Source organism: Suncus etruscus, chromosome 2 (assembly GCF_024139225.1).
Source record: "Suncus etruscus isolate mSunEtr1 chromosome 2, mSunEtr1.pri.cur, whole genome shotgun sequence".
Classification (NCBI taxonomy): Eukaryota; Metazoa; Chordata; class Mammalia; order Eulipotyphla; family Soricidae; genus Suncus; species Suncus etruscus.
The window spans coordinates 7530485-7549480 of NC_064849.1; the positions used below are offsets into that span (position 1 = coordinate 7530485).

General features: G+C 51.4%; 1 protein-coding gene across 1 annotated transcript; it reads right to left on the bottom strand.

Annotated features, from left to right (window-relative positions):
* Nucleotides 1-223: 223 nt before the first annotated feature.
* Nucleotides 224-15244, bottom strand: ANKS3 (ankyrin repeat and sterile alpha motif domain containing 3). Its single transcript, XM_049768454.1, has 16 exons — nucleotides 15073-15244; nucleotides 13034-13232; nucleotides 12745-12866; nucleotides 8718-8799; nucleotides 6166-6301; nucleotides 5011-5169; nucleotides 4439-4582; nucleotides 4029-4132; nucleotides 3727-3885; nucleotides 1928-2052; nucleotides 1494-1635; nucleotides 1221-1393; nucleotides 990-1066; nucleotides 766-840; nucleotides 575-654; nucleotides 224-499 (listed from the first exon to the last, which is right to left on the bottom strand). The coding sequence occupies exons 1-15, from the start codon at nucleotides 15240-15242 to the stop codon at nucleotides 584-586; spliced, it is 1938 nt and encodes a 645-aa protein (XP_049624411.1). The 5' UTR covers nucleotides 15243-15244; the 3' UTR covers nucleotides 224-499; nucleotides 575-583.
* Between the last annotated feature and the right edge of the window lie 3752 nt (nucleotides 15245-18996).

The following is an 18996-nucleotide window of genomic DNA, read 5'->3' on the forward strand; positions in this document are numbered from 1 at the left end:
TTTTATTTTTAACGCTTTTTTTAAACTTTATTTATCGATTGACCGGTTTTTGGGCCACACCCAGCAGCGCTCAGGGGTTACCCCTGGCTCTGCACTCACAAACTGCCCTGGCAGGCTGGAGGACCATCTGGGATGCCGGGAATCAAATTGAACTGGGTCCCGGGTCCGCTGAATGCAAGGCAAATGCCCTACCGCATGCTATCTCTCTGGCTCCTGTCCTTAGTTTTATTTTCCAGCAAATGCCATGCTGTCCAGCGCCTGCCCTCACATCTTCCTGGCTGGTGCCTGTGGTGAGGACACTGGTCCCAGGGCCTGGTGCTCCGAGTCTCCCACTGGGCTCTGGGCTAGCTCCATCCTGCCTCGGTTGGGCCTTCCTGGCCCCTGCTCATCTCTGTGCTTCTGGGCTGGGTCCTTGGGCCATCTGGGGCCTGGGCTGTTGCAGCCCACACTGCCCTCTGCTGCTCAGCTTCCGGGTGGATCAATCACCCGACGTCAGACTCTGAGAAGGGAGATAGCCAAGGTGAGCAGCACATGGCATGCAGGGTCCCCCCCCCACCGGACTGTAGACACTCACCACCACCAGCTATGGCTCCCGCCAGTTCTCTTTGCCCTGCAGCTTTTCCAGGTTCTGGGTCACTGTGCATAACACTTGGCCTGCAGAGGAGAGGAAGGTCACTGCTTGGCACTGAGGGGGGAAACAGACAAACATGGCCTTAGAAAGTCACAGGATCTGCCCACTGTTGCATCCCTCCATGAGACACTCACCCATCTCGTGGACTCTATCCTCCAACATGCCCGACAGCTCGGGGAGGCTCAGGGCTTGCAGAGAGGCCTGCCAGTCTGTGGGCAGAGGCCAGGGGCTGGAGTGTGTGCTCACAAGCCTGTCTGCCTGGGTCCCCAGGAGGCAGGTTTTCGGACAGAGGCCCAACCTCTACCCTAAGGGGCTGGACTCCAGTGGAGTATGTCCCTGTCAACCCCATCATCCTTACCAGCTACAGGGGGACTTGAGGCTGCACTGCAGGATTCATCACTCCTTAACCTCGCTGACAGCTCCTCTTGACAGGCTCTACAGACATTGTATTGGTGAGGGGGCAGCCCTGGCCCATTTGTCCCTGGAGTTCACCCCTTTGGCTGTGCTGTCCCACCACGCTTGTCACCTGTACTGCAGAATGGTGCAGTGGCTACCCCGCAGGAAAACAGGAAAAAGCTTGGATGCTCACCGCAGCTGGTCCAAGATAAGTGCAGCGCTGCAGGCTTGTGCCCAGGCCTCCTCCAGCCTGGTGTGGGTGTCCTTGCGGGCACTATCCTGCTCCAGGAGGCAGCTCTCCACCACAGCTCGTAGCTCCTGCTCCTGTGACACCTGGCCCCGTAGAGACTCCACCTCTTCGCACCGCTGCAACCAGGGCAGAAGTCAGGGGGCACTGTCCTACCCCCATGCTTTCCCTTCCATGGGAACTGACCCCCCCATAATCTCACATTTTCAGATCACTCACTCTATGCAGCTGGATGGCAAGTTCTTGCATCTCAGCCTCCAGCCGGTCAGCATAGGCCAGCTCCAGGGCATCACCTGGGGGCCCAGCACTACTGTGCCAGCGAGCAATGGCAGATGTCATCTTCCTCTTGGGCCCAAACAGTCTGCAAGGGAGAGGGAAGCAGCAGCTGTAGAGCTTGGTGCCCTCCGTGGGACAGTATCCCACTCGGTTCAGCCTTAGCATTGAAGGCAGGGAGGCTGAAGGAAGGGGGCTCCGGACTCAGCACTGGGTACCAGCACCCACCTTGCATGGGGGGCAGCCTTGGCTCTGTCCCTGGCACCCATGGTCCAAGCATGATTAGCTGGAGGGACCCTTAGCAGAGCCAGGGGTATTGCTGTGAAACCCCACACAGAGGAGAAATAGAGACTTAATGGGGGAGGTCTGTGTTGACTCACGTGACCCCAATCTCCTTCAGGTCACTCTCGGTGAGGGTGAGAAAGATGCGGAGGTCCACATCCTGCTCTTCAAACAGCTGCAGGTACTTCAGGCAGCCGATCTGCTCCAGCAATGTGGCCAGGTCCTGTGGGGTAGGGGCACCAGGGCATGGGGCCGTCTCTGCGCTGCCACACATCAGCCAGCTTTGCCCGTGGAGTTCAGGCACTTCTCCAGCACGCAGTTTTCCTTTCAGGGTCTAGAACCCCTTCGACAGGTACTTGTTCAGGTGCTGACCCTGCGAAGTCCTTTACCCGTGGGCGCCATAGCTCAGTTCTGGGCTCAGTCAGGGACGTCTCCCTGCTTAATGCGTCTGGTCGCTGCAGGCAGGCTTGTGCCTACTAGGCTTCCTAACTGGCGGCGACTGGCCTTAATTTTTCTAGGCCCTATGACATTATCCTTTCCAGTCTTGTGTTTGATCTGTTCCCCAACTGTTCACCATGACCTAAGGCAGTCAGAAGCTCCTGCCTACGCATGGCCTGCCCTGGCCTGACCCCCATCAGCAGGGGTGATTCCTGTGCACAAACTGTAAAGAACCCAAGAATCCCCACCCGGTAAATGCACAGAAAGACCCCATGATTGTGACCAGCAGGGCCTCCAAACGGCTTCAGGAATGTGGCAAGCCCTGAAGACCTGAGGCTAGCCAGGACCAGGGACACTGCAGAGATCCCTTCTCCCAGCGTTGTGGAGGGCATTCTCGGCATTACCTCACTCAATGATGCTCATCATTCTGCCTGACTTTTGTTACTTTTACTAAAAGAAACAGATTTCTGGGCCGGGCAGTGGCGCCAGAGGCAAGGTGCCTGCCTTGCCTGCGCTAGCCTTGGATGGACCACGGTTCAATTCCCCGGCGTCCCATATGGTCCCCCAAGCCAGGAGCAACTTCTGAGCGAATAGCCAGGAGTAATCCCTGAGCGTTACCGGATGTGGCCCAAAAACCAGAAAAAAAAAAAAAAAAAACAGATTTCTGGGGCTGGAGAGATAGCATGGAGGCAACATGTTTGCCTTTCGTGCAGAAGGTCATTGGTTCAAATCCCGGCATCCCATATGGTCCCCCGTGCCTGCCAGGGGCGATTTCTGAGCATAGAGCCAGGAGTAACCCCTGAGCACTGGTGGGTGTGACCAAAAACCAAGAACCAAAAAAAAGAAAAAGAAAAAGAAACAGATTTCTACCTCTTCCAACACGAGAGGATCCTGAGGTGCAAAAAGGCTTAACACAGGCTCTGTGTGTGAGAGGCCCAGATTTGGTGCCCCAAGAACTGCTAGGAATGACTTCCAGCATCAAGAAGATAGTGGCTGAGGGTGGGAGCAATGATCTAGTAGGGAGGGCGCTTCCCTTGCATGCAACTGACCCAGGTTTGTTCCCTGTATGGTCCCCCAAGCCCTGTTAAGTCCTACATGAACACTTCTAGGTGTGAGCCCACAACCAAAATTTAAAAAAAAATCAAGTCAAAAAGCTGCCCTGAGAGTCACTGGAGCAGCTTGTGAGGACCCTGCAGGGGCACATTGAAGTCATCCCGAACGCCTAGGGAAAGCAGAGCCAAAACAGCCACATGGGGCCAGAGAAGGGGCCATTACTCAGAGGAACTGGAGGGCAGGTCTCCCTGCTCTAGCCCTGGGGAAGGAATGAAGAGCTCACAGACTGGTTCTAGACCCATAAGAAGTGCAGCTACCAGCTAGAAGCCCTCAGCCAGCAGGGTGGGCCTCATGGGCATCATGAACTCATCAAATGCCCCCATCACCTGTTCCTTGGCGATCTCACCTGTGGGCCCGACACAGCAGACTTCTCAGAGTGGGCGTAGGAGCCTGTGTTCCCAGCAGTGGAGGACCACTGGCCATCGCTGTTGCCATAACGGTTCTTGGCCTTCATGTGACTTTTTGTCTGCTTACGAGCAGGGCTCCTCTGTACGGGATCTGAGTCCTGGGAGGTACCGTGGGTAGCACTCACATGACCCTCACATGGTCCCCCTTGGGAGACCAGCACCCACACACCCAGACTCAGTCAGAGAGGCAAAGTACTGGGAGATCCAAGACACTAGGGCAGGAGAAAAAGCGAGTTGGTACCTCATTACTCTCCAAGGAGCCCTCGCTGCTGAGGTTCGGGGCACAGGCCAGTCCCTCACTGATGCTCTGTGCGGCACCACAGGTGGCAGGGAAGGTGTGTTCCTCTGGTGACAGGGACAGGGACGGCGGTCTGACTGCCCACTCCCAGCTCATCTGCCCACAGAGCCCTGGGGCCAGTCTGAGCATCTGCTGCCATCTGAGAGGGGCCAACCAAAGGCCACCCAACTTTCCCCACTGGAACCTGATCCTCTGCCTCATCCCACATCCCATTGGATGGAGGCACCCCTGAAACTCCATCACAGAGGGAGTGGTGGGGAATAGGGTGGTGTGAGGGGACCAAAGTGAGATGGAGAGATGAAGGTGGGGTTCAGGGAATTGAGGTGTTTCAGGGAATAATGTGGGGTTTGTACCCCGGCTGCTGCTGCTGCTGCTGCTACTCCCCACGTCCCGGTCGTTGATGGGGGAGGTGACATCCCTGTAACAGAGACCTCCTGCTTCTAGTAGGTTCTCATCACCGCTGGTGAAGGTAACGTAGCCCCGTGGAGGCACCTGCTCTGTGGACAGATGCAACAGGGAAACCACATGAGCACAAAGAAAAGGCAGAGGTCAGACAGACAGAGAGTCAGTCACCTTGCCACCCGAAATAAGACCCAGAACAGAGCCATTGCTCCAGACACACATCCGATCCTGGGGCTACTCAGGGAACAAAGCATGCAGGAAGTGGAAATCACTGCCCTTTGCAATTTTCCTGACTTGGTGAGTTCCACAATGACACCAAATCTGAGTGACAATTTTGCCATGGAAGATTTTTTTCATTTGTCATATTAACCTATGGGAAGGAGAGTCAAAGGCTGAACTAAACCCAGAGATCAGCCAGTGTTTAGTATGTTTTCATCATTGTCGTCCATTTTGAGTTACTACTTCTTGAGCGGTTCAAATACTGGCATCAGGCTGTGTCCTGCTCTAGGTGGAAGGGACTCACCATAACGAGGTTGGCGGGCCTTTCCACCAAGGCCGATGGCTGTGATCCTGGCCAGGGCACGTGGACCCTCGTGGATGCTCAGGCCCTTCTTGCGAAAGGGCCTGTGCCTCTGAGGAGCTGGACACGACTCATCTGAAGAGCTGAAGTCATCAGATTTGTCTGTGGGTCAAATACTAAGATGAAAAGCTGGTGACAGTAACCCAGAAGAAAGTTACCTGTACTGCTTGTCCCTCTCTAGCTCTAGGAGGAAGAGTCTGTTCAAGGATGTCCCAGGTAAGAACTGCAACTACAAAAGCAACAGGATGGAGCCGGAGTGGTGGTGCAGCAGTAGGGCATCTGCTTTGCACACAGCTGACCTAGGATGGACCTCGGTTCGATCCCCCGGCGTCTCATATGGTCCTCCAAGCCAGGAGCGATTTCTGATCGCATAGCCAGGAGTAACCCCTGAGCGTCACGGGGTGTGGCCCAAAAACAACAACAACAAAGGCAATAGGAGGGACAGGAGTGACAGCACAATGATAGAACATTTGCCTTACCAGCACCATACCCTGGACAGACCTGGGTTTGAATCCCCAGGCCTGCCAAGAGTGATTTCTAAATGCAGAGCCAGGAGTAACCCCTGAATGCTGTCAGGTGTGGTCCCACAACCAAAAATAAATAAATAAAAACCAACAGGAAATGGGTAGAAAGGGAAATGGGAGGGTGTAGAAACTAGAGTGAAGCCTATTGCAAAAGCTACAATTACTAAGGAGTAGGGATTCCTACAGTGCTCTGGGCAGAGAGTTCAGACAGCAAAGACTAGGTATCTTTTTTCATACAGACAAAGCGGAAGGGACACAGGCGCTACTGGGCAGCAGCACCTCAGACCCAGGGAGAAAATGAAGTGTGAGTGTGTCCAAGGAACATGAACACTGAAACCACATAAGCACGAGGAGGAAATGGGCACTTCCTGCCAGTCAAGCGTGGGGAAGACGTTGTGCCATTCAGACCCAGAGAAGTGAAACTGCAGGGTACCGTGAGGCAGTGTGCAAAGGCACACACTGGAGGTCAGCCCCGAAAGTGGTGCCAGGCAAACCCCTGTGCTGCACATAGCCCCCATGGGTCCCTGGGTTTCTCCAGGGAGCCCAGGTGGAAGGTGAACACAAGGGCAGGTACCTGGGCTCCAGAAGAGGCTCTTGGATAGAGAGGGTGAGTGTGCATCGATCAAGCTCACAATCTTCATGTGTCCGTACTGTTTGGCCAACATCCGGGCCGTGGCCCCATTGCGGTTTCTCATGTCCACTTTGACTCCCTGTTGAGTCAAAGTCGTTGGAGGAAGCTGAGTCAGAAATACTATGAGTGTACGGGTCCATGCCACCACCCGGGGCCTCTGCCATCAGGCCACAAGATGACTCAGTGGAATTTAGGTTTTGTAGGCAGGGGCCCTGGATCCCATATCCCTGGCACCAGAGTCCACAAGCACTGCCAGGTGTGACCCGTACACAATTATCTTCCGGCCATCATTTCACCAGTGAGCAGGGAGATCATGAGAATGCATTTCATCTTCCCATTCCTCAGGACGTTTTTTAGGGGGAAGGCTGGGATGCAACCAAATGGGTCACAGGTAGGGGGCCATTCAGAGAAATGGGGCCCAATGGGCCTGGCCATTCTATGCTAGAGCCAAGCATGCAGAGCTGCAAGTCCCAAGTGACCAAGAATGGAAAACATTTTTCATGGGCTTATTGGCTTATTTTTTTGTTTTGTTTTGTTTGGGCCACATCTGGCAGTGCTCAAGGGGTTACTCCTGGCTCTGTGTTCATAAGTCACTCCTGGCAGGCTCAGGGGATCATATGAGATGCTGGGGATCGAACCCGGGTCTGTTCCATGCAAGGCTGCGTGCAAGCCATACCGCTGTGCTATCTCTGACCATTACTGGTGATTTGTAAGGCATCTCTGACATCTCTTTGCACATCTTTCAATTACATTTTTGTTTGTTTTTTTTTTTGTTTTGTTTTTTGGGTCACACCCGGTGGTGCTCAGGGGTTACTCCTGGCTGTCTGCTCAGAAATAGCTCCTGGCAGGCACGGGGGACCATATGGGACACCGGGATTCGAACCAACCACCTTTGGTCCTGGATCAGCTGCTTGCAAGGCAAACGCCACTGTGCTATCTCTCTGGGCCCTGTTTGTTTGATTTTGGGCCATATCTGGCAGTGCTCAGGAGTTACTTCTGGCTCTGTGCCCGAAATTAATCCTGGCAGGCTCAGGGGATCATATGGGATGCCAGGGATCAAACCCAGATTGGGGATCAAAACCGCGTGCAAGGCAAACACCCTACCTACTGTGCTATCACTCTACCACTTGATTACTTTTCTTTAATAAATGACATATCTAGCAGTGCTGGAGGCCAATAAGGTTCTTACTGGTGACATGGAAGGCAAATGCTCCACCGAGTCACATCCTGGTCAGACCCCTTTGCCCTACCTCCATGCTATCTCTTCAGCCCCTTCATCAAACATTTAACAAATGTTAGAAACTTAGGGCTGGGGGCTGGAGAGACAGCATGGAGGTAGGGCATTTGCCTTGCACACAGAAGGACGGTGGTTTGATTCCCAGAATCCCAGATGGTCTCCCGAGCCTGCCAGGAGCGATTTTTGAGCATAGAGTCAGGAGCCTGAGCACTGCAGGGTGTGACCCATAAACCAAAACCAAAACAAAACAAAACAAAACAACTCCTAGGGCCGATGTGGTGGCATGGAGTGGTAAGGCATCTACCTTGTCGGCACTAGCCTAGGACAGATCGAGGTTAGATCCCCCAAGCCAGGAGCAATTTCTGAGTACATAGCCAAGAGTAAAACCCCCCCCCCCAAAAAAAAAAAGTAAATTAAAAAAGACACCAAAAAAAAAAAAAAAGAGTAAACTAAAAAATAAATAAAGTTAAAAACCTAAATTCATGCTACAAAGGAAAAACTGACTGGCCCTGGAATGATAACACAGTGGTAAGCCACTTGTCTTGTAGGGAACCAAACCGGGTTCAATCGTTGGCAATTTATATTGTCCCCTAGGCACTGTCAGGAGTAATTTCCAAGTGCAGAGCCAGGAGTAATCCTGAACACTGCTGAGTGGGTCCCCAAACCAAAAGAATTTAAAATAAAGTAAACTAATTCTGAACCAAGTTCAAGACTAAACTATCCCGGGAATCCTAAGTAATTGAAGCTACTGAGCAAATGTATACTTGAGATCCATGTTTGTTTGAAACAAAAAGCAATGTGTGCAGGTAAACCTTTCTCTACAAGCAAAATGCTGGAGTCTCTATAGGAGTACGGCGATAGCACAGCACTTAAGGCACTTGCACTAGCCAGTTCACCCAAAGTCCCTACTCTACCCTCTTTGTTTTTTTTTTTTGGTTTTGTTTTGGGTCACACCTGGCAACACTCAGATTACTCCTGGCTCTACACTCAGAAATCGCTCCTGGCAGGCTCAGGGGACCATATGGGATGCCGGGATTCGAACCACAGTCCTTCTGCATGCAAGGCAAACGCCTTACCTCCATGCTATCTCTCTGGGCCTAACTTTATACTTATATACCACTGGACCCTAATGCCTACACTCTGCTGATCAGAGAGCTGAGAGAACAGCTCAGAGGAGAGCAGCAACTTCTATGCAACCTTCTATGTCAGAAACGGGCCATGTTTGCTAGGACGGTGAATGTCATGGCAGTCAACTTACGTGGTTCAGAAAGCACTGCACGATGATCTCGTGGCCGGCTGCTGCTGCTTCCATCAAAGGCGTGAATCCATACATGGACTCCCTGCACACAGAGGCCAGGGTGAGACAGTACAAGCAGCCCTGCCTGGCCAAGGCCCCTGCCTCTATCCTCTACACGCAGGGGTCTTCAAACTACGGCCTGCAGGCCACATATTGTATTTATTCCAATTTTGTTTCTTCATTTCTAAATACAATATATGCAGTGTGCACAGAAATTTGTTCATAATTTTTGTTTTACTATAATCTGGCCCTCCAATAGTCTGAAGGACAGTGAACTGGACCCCTGTTTAAAAAGTTTGAGGACCCCTGCACCTACAGGGTCTCTTTCCACCTGATCCCTCCTGAGTCTGTGCCCCAATAGTGAGCCAGACACAGCAGCTGCAGACACTGGAACTACACACCAGGATTCAGGAAAGTCCATCTCCCTTGCACTCCTATATTGAGTACCCGAGGCTTCAAGCTGTCCCGAGTGATAGTTAATTCAGTGTTGTCGCTAGCACTCCTGGCCCTGCTCATATGACAGTCATCCCTGGCTTATTAAACTGGGGGTTGAAGCTTCCCAGAGAAACACGTAACGGAATGGGGCCGAGAAATATATTGGCTACAGTAAAAGGCCAAAAAGAATTAGTGACCACCAAATATCAACTCAAACTCAGCTGCCTAATGAACCGAGGGGTTTGGTCATTTTCAACCCATATTTTACTTTTCAGGCAGCAAGACACTGCACTGGAAAAGCTTCAGAAATTCTGGTCTAAAAGACAGGGAGGGACCAAGCTCAGAACAATTACGTCTACTCTAAGACATAGAGTTTCCAAACGTCAGCATTTGTGAAGTTAGGATATGTTTGAAAATTACCAGGGAAGGACTAGGTCAGATCAGGGTATGGTACAGATGCTTAGAGGCTGGAAGTCAGGTTCATCTCTGACACTAAATGGAACTCTGCCTCTGGACACACCAGAAATACCTCGTTCCAGCACAGAGTGGGAGAAAGCCTCAAGCATTAGTGGCATAAGCCAAAAGATCCCCGCCCTCCCCAAAACGACTAGGCAAGTTGCATTTCATTAGTAGCATTTCTCTCCTTTAGTGGCATATAATACTATTACAGGGGCCAGAGTGATAGTTTAGCAGGTAGCACATGTGCCTTGCAAGTAGCCAGACCAAGTTTGCTCCCTGCCATCCTATATGGTCCCGAGCCCACCGGGTGTGATCCCTGAACACAGAATCAGGAGTTAGTCATTAGCACCGCTGGATATGGTCCCCCCAAAAATAACAACAATAAACTATTATTTGTTGGAGTCAAAGAGATAGTATAACCAGTACTAAAACCACTTATTGAAACTAAGGGAAAAAAAGGAGACAGCATAGCACACAGCGGGTAAGGTGCTTGCTTGCCTCATATGCAGACTACGCACGTTGGATCCCCGAAACCCCAAATGATCCCCCAGCACCACCGGTAGTGATTCCTAAACACAAAGCCAGGAGTCAGCCCTGAACATTGCCACATGTTATCCCAAAACAAAGCAAAGAACTATAAAGCATTTCACAAATAACTGTCAGCAGCACTATGCATGATAATGCTGGTGAGAAAGAATCTGGCGAGGGGTAAATGGAAACTTTCTGCAAACATGACTGGTTTCCTCAGAAGCCATTTTGGTTTGGTTGGAGCCCGGGAACCAACCCTCTGGTGTGGTGAGCATCTCACTTACTCCGCCGAAGGGGTATTAGTAGTGTGGTGTACCCCAAGACCCACCCATATCTGGGAGGAGTTTTGGGGTACACCACACTACTAATACCCCTTCGGTGGGCTGGATGGTATCCTCCACCATCCAGCCTCATCGTTAATTATTTAATGCAACATCTGGCGCTCCGAACTTTGACCTGAATCCTGGACCCAAGAAACCAGCAACAATGGTAACATTTCTGCTTTTCAGTTTAATTTTGGCTCTTGTCGGGTGCACTGAGCCCAAAACCCTGGGCCACGTGCAACCATTTTTAAAAATGGCCGACACCCCATCTGGGGGTTCAAAGGCCATTAAAACAAAAGAGGTGAAAGCTTGCACCACCTCTGGCCAAGGCCCAGAACTAAAACTTTGTTACAAAAACCAAAAACCTCGGCCTCTACAAAAACTTATTAAAAGCTTAAATTGGAAACGGAGGAGAAAAAAGACTGTATTTAAAGTGGACTGATTTTCTGAAAATGACCTTTGGCTTGAATTTGGATTTCGACTTTGGAAATTTCGAACTGAACTTTTAGTTTAAATCACTTGGAACTCTGAACATCCAAAGTGCTCCCAGAGGGGAAAAAAGGCAGCGGTGAAGCCCCTGCGGCAAAAAGCTCCAAGGGGCAAGCTCCAAGCAGCTCGGCTCGGCTGAAATCTCGGCTGGGATCGGCTTGGCTGGGCTCAGCTTTGCCCGGAAAAGCGAAAAACCTGGAATCCTCGCTCCAGATCACAAACCGGCAGCGAAGCCTGGAACTACGGAAGAAAGCCACGTGGTAAGATCAGCGTGGGACAAACCAACATCTGAACTTTAAAAGTATACAAAAGCCACGTGGTGAGATCAGCGTGGGACAAATTAATCTAAACTATGGTTTTAGGTGTAGAAAATTAGTGGGTAGTAATATTTTACTCATAGTTGGTAATGGGATAAGTTTTACTTAGTAGTTAAAAAATAAAAATAAAAGGGAAGTCATTCAGTTTAGCTCATTTTAACATCTAATTTCTAACCACCTGCATCTTTGTCTTAGTCATTTTCTTTATAATTTAAATGTGTTTTGTTGTCTTTCAAAGTTAATATTTTCAATTGCAAAATGTTTTACTGTGTATTTTAATGTACTTAGCCTGTTTTTAAAATGTATGTTATGCATGTATGCTAAAGTACTTGTGTATAGAAAATATATAGGAACATTGAAGTTCCCCCAATATAGTTTAAAAATATAGGAACATGAAAGTTCCAAAATAGTGCTTGGTAAAAAAGCATTAATAGAATTTTAGGTTACAGGTGTAAAGTATATTTTGCAAATGATATGTTTTTGAAAAGGGCTGGTATATTAACTTTCACTTTATTACGTTGGCGCATGAAAATATTTAAAAAAGGGGGAAATGTGGTGTACCCCAAGACCCACCCATATCTGGGAGGAGTTTTGGGAACTGGATAATAGGTGTAACTACCTGCAAGACCTCCCATTTCTGGGAGGGGTTTGGAAAAAGGTAGATAAGGCTGGGACCAAGGGAATTCGGCCCTTTTGGCTCTTTGCCCCTTTTGCCGTTTCTCTCTTGGCCCGGCTTGGCTTCCTGGCTTTTGAATCTTTGGGCCGCATGGAGCCCAAAGGGAAAATGGCTAACAGGAGATAAGATGCAGGGCTAGCAAAATATAGCTGAATGCTTAAAAGGTTGACATAGGCCACACACCTGTGGTGGCTAGGGCATAAATAAAGATGATTCTTCCTGAAGGCTGCATGTGAGTGAGTGATTTCACCTGGGCCTGGAACTCGCCGGCTGCATGGAGGTTGCAGAGCCATGTGGGCTGGATGGTATCCTCCACCATCCAGCCTCATCGTTAATTATTTCATGCAACAAGTAGCTTCACAGGATTTGGCCACCCTAGCTCTTCCACTTTGTAAAACTCTCACCGCTTTCATCTGGTACTTTAGCACTTTAGTCAAAGGCTAGTAGACAGAACCAGGACTGAGTGCGCCAGGGAAGCAAGACTCATAGTTGGGCCCATCCTGTGAAAGGCCTCAGGAGTCTTTCAACAAGCCCACAACCCTGGCGTGGCCACCCCATCTTCAGAGGAAGAGACAGAGTCTCAGCCTTCAATTCATCAGACAACTGCATAGAGAAGGCAGGACCAGGCCATGCTCTGTGGGAGCCCGAGACTGGAAATTGGCCGAAGCAGCGACAAAGGTCCTGCCACTCCTGCCCACCAGTGGCATCCTCAGAGCCAAGAGAACACGCCTGTCTATGGCTGCTTGGGCCTGGTGAATCACCTCACGTCCGCATTGGCTCCGCTGTCCAGAAGGAACTTGACCATCTGCTGGTGGCCAGCACTAGTGCAGTGGAAGAGGGCGGTCCAGCCCTGGATGTCTGTCATTTCCAGCTCTGCACCTTGCTTCAAGAGAACAGAGGACAAATGTTAGGGGCCGGCCCTGTGTGTGATGGGTGTCCTCCTGGCCGGCAGGCTAAACAGATCTAAGTAAGGAGCCGAGCACTCGCACGCACCGTGGCCTGCGGCGGCTTTCATCTTTGCCAGGACAGCAGGATTCCCTCGGAGCTCACCTGGAGGAGAAAGTAGGCGATGCTCTCGTTGCCACAGCTGGAAGCCAGCATCAGTGGAGTCTGCCCTTCGGGGGTCGGCACATTCACACTCACCCCCGCCTCCAGCAGCACGTGCACGATGGTGTCGTGGCCGATGTAGGAGGCGTACATCAATGGGGTCCAGCCGCCTCCATTCTTCTGGTTCAGATCTACGTCTCTCCTAAACAAACGTGAGACCAGCTAGACAGCGTGTCCGTCCTCACGGGGCCATCAAAGGGGCAAGGCGGCCGGAGAAAGGACAGGAAGGAGACATGGTTGGCACAGTAGGGCTCTAATGTTCCTGTCCTCAAATGGGCCCTCCTCTGAGGCCCAATGTCACTGTGTCTCCTTTGCTACCTCCAACCTATGGGGAACCTCATGATAAGCCATGAAGTTTATCATTCTCTGTGGCTTGGATATTGCACGACCACTCCAGGAGGGAATAGACCTCTGAGGCAGGGCTCAGAATGCTGCCATAGTAGGACAGCCCTATCACTAGAGCCACTAGGACCAGCTGACCTAAATCACTCTACAGTGATGGGAGTAACACAGCCCTGAAAACCACTGTTGATGTATTTGAGGGAATTAGTCAACGGACATTTAAGGGGTGATAACACCCTCCCCTGTAATGGCAGTTGAACGGGATACACCCCCCTGCAAGTAACAACTGTCCCAAAGTATAAAAAGGAGTCTGGCAGTTATTGCGGGAGGCCCAGGCAAAAGATGGGAGCAGAGCTTACTGGCTTGCAGGGGACTGAGCTAAAGTAATGGTGAGATGCTGCCTGCTTTGTCTCTATTCCTCTCTCTCTCTGAACTCAAACCCACAGGCCACCCTGGCCCTCTCTGGCCAGTAAATTACCTGTCTCTGGCTACGAGGGCAGTGGTGCCACCCCGTGCACCAAGCCTGTGTGGCTAGAGGGGTGAGGGGCATAATACCCTGCTGAGGTGCACAGACACATCTGAGGCTTGGAGGGTGTGGGCTTTGCACAACCCACAGTATCTCACGGGGGACCCCTAGTCCATCAGGAATGAGTCCTAAGCACCGCCAGGTGGGGCCCCCAAACAAAAAATAAATAAAATTCTGCTCAAAGTAAAATTTCATTCATAAGCTGAGACAGATTTAGAGGTACTTTAACTAGAGTAATTGTATGTTTTTCAGTAATTTCAGAAATGCTCAAAGGAACACAACAAAAACTAACAGTTGTGTTTTTATTTGGGGGTGGTTGGGCCACACCTGTTGGTTCTCAGGGGTTACTCCTGGCTCTTTGCTCAGAAATTGTGAGCGCATAGCCAGGAGTAACCCCTGAACATCACCGGGTGTGGTCCAAAAAAACAGAAACAAAACAAAACAAAAAGAGAAATCGCTCCTGGCAGGTAAAGGGGCCCATATGGGATGCTGGGGATTGAACCTAGGTCAGCTGTATACAAGGCAAATGCCCTACCCACTGTGCTATCACTCAGCCCCCCAAACAGCTGTTTTACAGTCTTATTTTATATTTTTCAGAGAAATTGCATATAGTAGAGATAAGGGGTTGACTGCCATGGCCATATGCTTTTGGCTTTCAAAGGTGGGAACACATAGTGCTGGGGCCTCACATGCCAGGCCTAAATACTACACTAAAGCTACTGCCTAGCATGAGGTATTTTTAATCTTGTTGTTTGTTATTATTATTATTTTACTTTGTTTTGGGAGGGGTTGGATCACTCCTATTATGTTTGGAGAACCATCAGGGTACCAGGGAACCCAGATCAACTGCATGCAAGGCAAATGCTCTCCCCACTGTAAGATGGCTCTGGTCCTGAACAAAGTTTTAAACCTTCCAAGGAAGGCGTTGCACTCTTTGTTGGTGACCAGCATCCATCATCACTGACATCACCCAGCTGCCTGACAGATAACTGGGGCCACGTGGCTAGTCTCGAACTGTGGGCCAGGCACAGGTGCTGGCTGGGACGCTTCGGGAATCAGAAGCTACTTGGTCTGTGCGTGGGGTGTGAGCAAGAGAAGTCCTCGCATCTCTTACCGCTGCACACATTCCTTCACCACATCATACTGGCCGATGGATGCTGCCGTATGAAGATCCAAGGGGATGGTCAGTTCCTCGTGGCTGCTCTGAGCGCCCAGCCCATGCCACATGGACAAGCTGAGGTTCAGAAGTTCAGGCTCGCTGGCTTCATCACTCAGCTCCGACATGGCTGTGGAGGGGGAGTGCAGGTATTAAATCTCCCTTCCCAAAGATTCCCAGACAAATGGGGTTGCTGGTCAGACTCTGGTACAGTGCATCAGGCAGCTGGCAAGTCCCAGTCACACACATGGACACCCACTGTGGTCTGACTCAGATAAAGAAGATAAAGAGCGTAGGGCCGGGCAACTCCCTCACACTGCTGTTGCAGCCTGTCCCCTGTAGCACAGGACCAGCTGCCAGAGACAGTGAATCCCAGGTCTTCATTATATACACACTTTGTAGGTAAGATGGTGAGAAGCTGGTAACTGTGCAGGGTGACACTGTCCCCAAGATGCGACACCACTCAGCTAAAGAACCTGACGTGCCAAGAGAGGCCTTTATTCTGAAAGTCCTGACCAAATCAAGTTCAGGTAATGAATGAGCTCCCCAATACAGCCCTTCACTTTAGGGCTGCTATTTGTTCCTAGTCCACCTTGGGCTGGAGGGTCCAGCTGAAAAGTGAGGAGAAAAGAGGACAGTTTTCATTTAAGTGGCCAGCAGGTACTACACCTATTCATAGATGCTTCTGGCTTCCAAGTCACAGTTTGGGAGAGAATTTGCAGGTCTGGTTCAGGGCTGTTCATCACTTAACCTGCCTGTTTGAAGTTTTGGGTTCCATCCCCAACAAAGTGAAAAAAAAAAAAAAAAAAAAACAAGAGGCCACTTAGCAAGGGCATGTGGGCAGGTGACAGGTTAGTGGGAAGCGCTGCTTGTCTACACCCTTCACACTAGTAAACCCTTAGCACAGCCATTCTGGGGACATGGGTGAAAACCCCAGACAAGGGGCCAGAGAGTTGGACCAGTGGGACAAAGAAGCCCAGGTTCAGTCTGATACTGCATGTCTGGGCACAGACGTCCCTGACCAAAAAAAGAAGAATGGAAGCAGAAGCAGTAACCTGAAGAGTATCTCCCAGAGAAGAAGCTGGATGACCTCCAGGTTAGCCCTGTGGCCCTCAGGGTATATACTTCAAGCTGGGGGTGGAGCAGCATCCCTTCTCCCTTCTCCTTGCTGGCACACTGCGGGTGAGAGCAGGTGCCCCAGTAACCAAGTAACCCCGTAACCCAGGGGTGCAAGGATTTCCACACCAGGAGAAACCGTCCCTGCTTGGTGCCTGCAGGTGCCTTGTCGATTTTTCTGGGGTGCTGGGGCCAGAAATTTTCTGCTTTCTACCCTCACAGGCCGCTTGGACCATCTAGATATTGCAGAGTCCTCGTGCCTGGTGCCCCGGGGCCATTCCAAGGCCAGTCCAACCCCCTGGGCCAGTCACTACCCAGGGAAACATTTTTTTGTTTGCTGTGCTTTGTTTTGGGGCCACACCGGCGGTGCTTAGGAATTACTCCTGGCAGACTCGGGGGACCATATGGGATGATGTAGATTTAATATCGAACCCGGGTCCACCACGTGCAAGGTAAACGCCCTCCCCGCTGTGCTCTCCCTACACTCCCCTCCGGGGAAAGTTTTGTTTTCGTTTTTTGGTTTTGGGGTCACACCCGGCAGCGCTCAGGGGTCACTCCTGGCAGGCTCGGGGGACCCTATGGGACGCCGGGATTCGAACCACCATCCCTCTGCAAGCAAGGCAAACGCCCCACCTCAATGACAGGTCTCCAGACCCCCAGGGAAAGTTTTGGACCGCCAACCCGGCGGCCTCCACGCGCAGGGACCCCTAAAACCCAACGTCATCTAGCCCGCGCATCTGAAACTCCCCAGCCCACGGCTCCACCCGTCGATCTCCCAGATCTCCCAGAGGCACAGCCGCCACCACGGAGCCTACCTGCGGGGTCCCGGGAGGCCGCGCACGGACCGCCTCCTCCTCCTCCGCCCAGCCCGGGCGTCTCCCGCCCCAGCCACTGACCCCGCGACCCCCATGCCCCGGAAGTTGTTGCTCCTGGGCGCGGAGCACGCCGGGATACTCGTAGGTCCGTGCCGCTCATTGGCTTTCTAGCGAGTGGGCATGTCCCGTGTCATCCAATCAAAGATGAGAGTTTCCCATGCTCCGCCTCCCTCCACGAAGTAACCAATCAGGTGAGACTAGGCCGGTTTTTTGAGGGGCGGTAAATACGGAAAGGCCGCCAGGTTAGAAAGGGAGACCCGGAGAGCTAGCACGGAGGTAGGGTGTTTGCCTGGCATGCAGAAGGACGGGGGTTCGAATCCAGATAGCACTCCATAGGGTCCCCGAGCCTGCCAGGAGCGATTACCGATTTGGTGTGACCCAAATTAGGTTATTAGGCAAAAAAAGCAAAAAAAATTTTTTTAAACTAAAATAAAAATCAGATCAACGTCCACAGCTGGGGACGTTAAGGGGGACTGGTGTGGGCCAAGGCCCAGAGATGATGAGTCTTCCTGTCGCCCCGCTTTTTTGAACTGCAAAGCCAAGTTTAGGAGACTGTCGGCGTCCGTTGTCCTAACAACCGACGTCCGCGCTGGGCGGGGCCAACGGGCGACCTTGGAGATCTCACGTGAAGTTGGGGTGCGCACCACACCCCCGTTGCCTGGCGGAACCGAGCCTTGAACACCCCAACTGCACCTGTAGTCTGAGCCCCCAGCTCTTTGCCCTGCACCGACGCATCTGTTTCTGCAGCTTATCCCAGCACCCAACTCTTACGCCCTTCTTTGCTCTTCTCCTTGTTAACCTGCAACTTCCAGGCTCGGCCGGGGGTGGAGGGCTTCATTATTAGCAGAGCTGGTATGGCCCAAGGACATCCCTGACTGGTGCCAGCCAGAGAACCCACTCCTGTGAGGACTGGTCCCAGGCGAGCAAAGAACCAAGAACCTACCTGGTCTCTGCTGCTACCTGAATAGGTCCCCTGTACCTCCTGGTGTGGCCCTGGTGGCTCCAATTGTAGGGTCTGAACCCCACCAGTTGTGGATCCTTCAATAGTTTAATTGATTAAAATGGGGCAAACGGAGATCCGAAGAGATAGCACAGCGGTAGGGCCTTTGCCTTGCCCGCGGTAACCCAGATTTGCCTTGCGTGCAGAAGGACGGTGGTTCGAATCCCGGCATCCATATGGTCCCCGGAGCCTGCTGGGGGCTATTTCTGAACATAGAGTCAGGAGTAGCCCCTGAGCGCTGCCGGTTTGATCCCCCACCAAAAAAAGGGGGGAAACGTGGCCAAAATTATAGCAGTGCTGCAGAAGGACGTTTGCCTTGCATGCGGCCAGGATTCAATTCCCAGCATCCCATATGATCCCCTGAGCCTGCCAGGAGCAAGCCCCAGAGCATTGCTGGATATGGCCCACAGAAAATAAAATAAAATGAGTAAAAAGGAGGCAGAGATCTGGTACAATAGAGTGAGCCACGTTGTCTTGCATGTGGTTGACCTAAGTTTAATCCTTGAGCCTGCCAGGAGTGAGCCCTGAGCACCCAAAATAATTTAAAAAAAAAGGGGGGGGAGGGATAGTGTTGCCCCATTTGTTGGGTCCCATTTACACCTTTGTTGATTGTTTGTGTATCCACAAAGAGCTCCCAGAATGAGAAATTGGTTCCTATCCCCTTGTCCCCTCTTTGGGGGGTGATGTTGGTAATATTTATCCGCAGCAAATAATCCACACGGACACAAGGGTTAAGGGTTAAAAGGTTGGGTGAGGAGAGTCCTTTGTCAGCCAGCTGCTAGTTCCAAAACACCTGGAGCCAGCCAGCCACCTCTGACAAAAGACCCCTCAACGCCAGGAACCTAAGCTATTTATTTGGCTCTCAACAGCGCCCCCACCTGGAGGGTCAAG

Bases quoted from the DNA above. Each gene is read 5' to 3' on its own strand.
- ANKS3 (XM_049768454.1), bottom strand. From the start codon at position 15,242: ATGTCGGAGCTGAGTGATGAAGCCAGCGAGCCTGAACTTCTGAACCTC. The intron at 13,233-15,072 runs GTAAGAGATGCG...ACGTTTGTTTAG, and splicing joins GTGAAGGAATGTGTGCAGCG to GAGAGACGTAGATCTGAACC. The intron at 2,053-3,726 runs GTGAGATCGCCA...CCTACCCCACAG, and splicing joins CTGCTGTGTCGGGCCCACAG to GACCTGGCCACATTGCTGGA.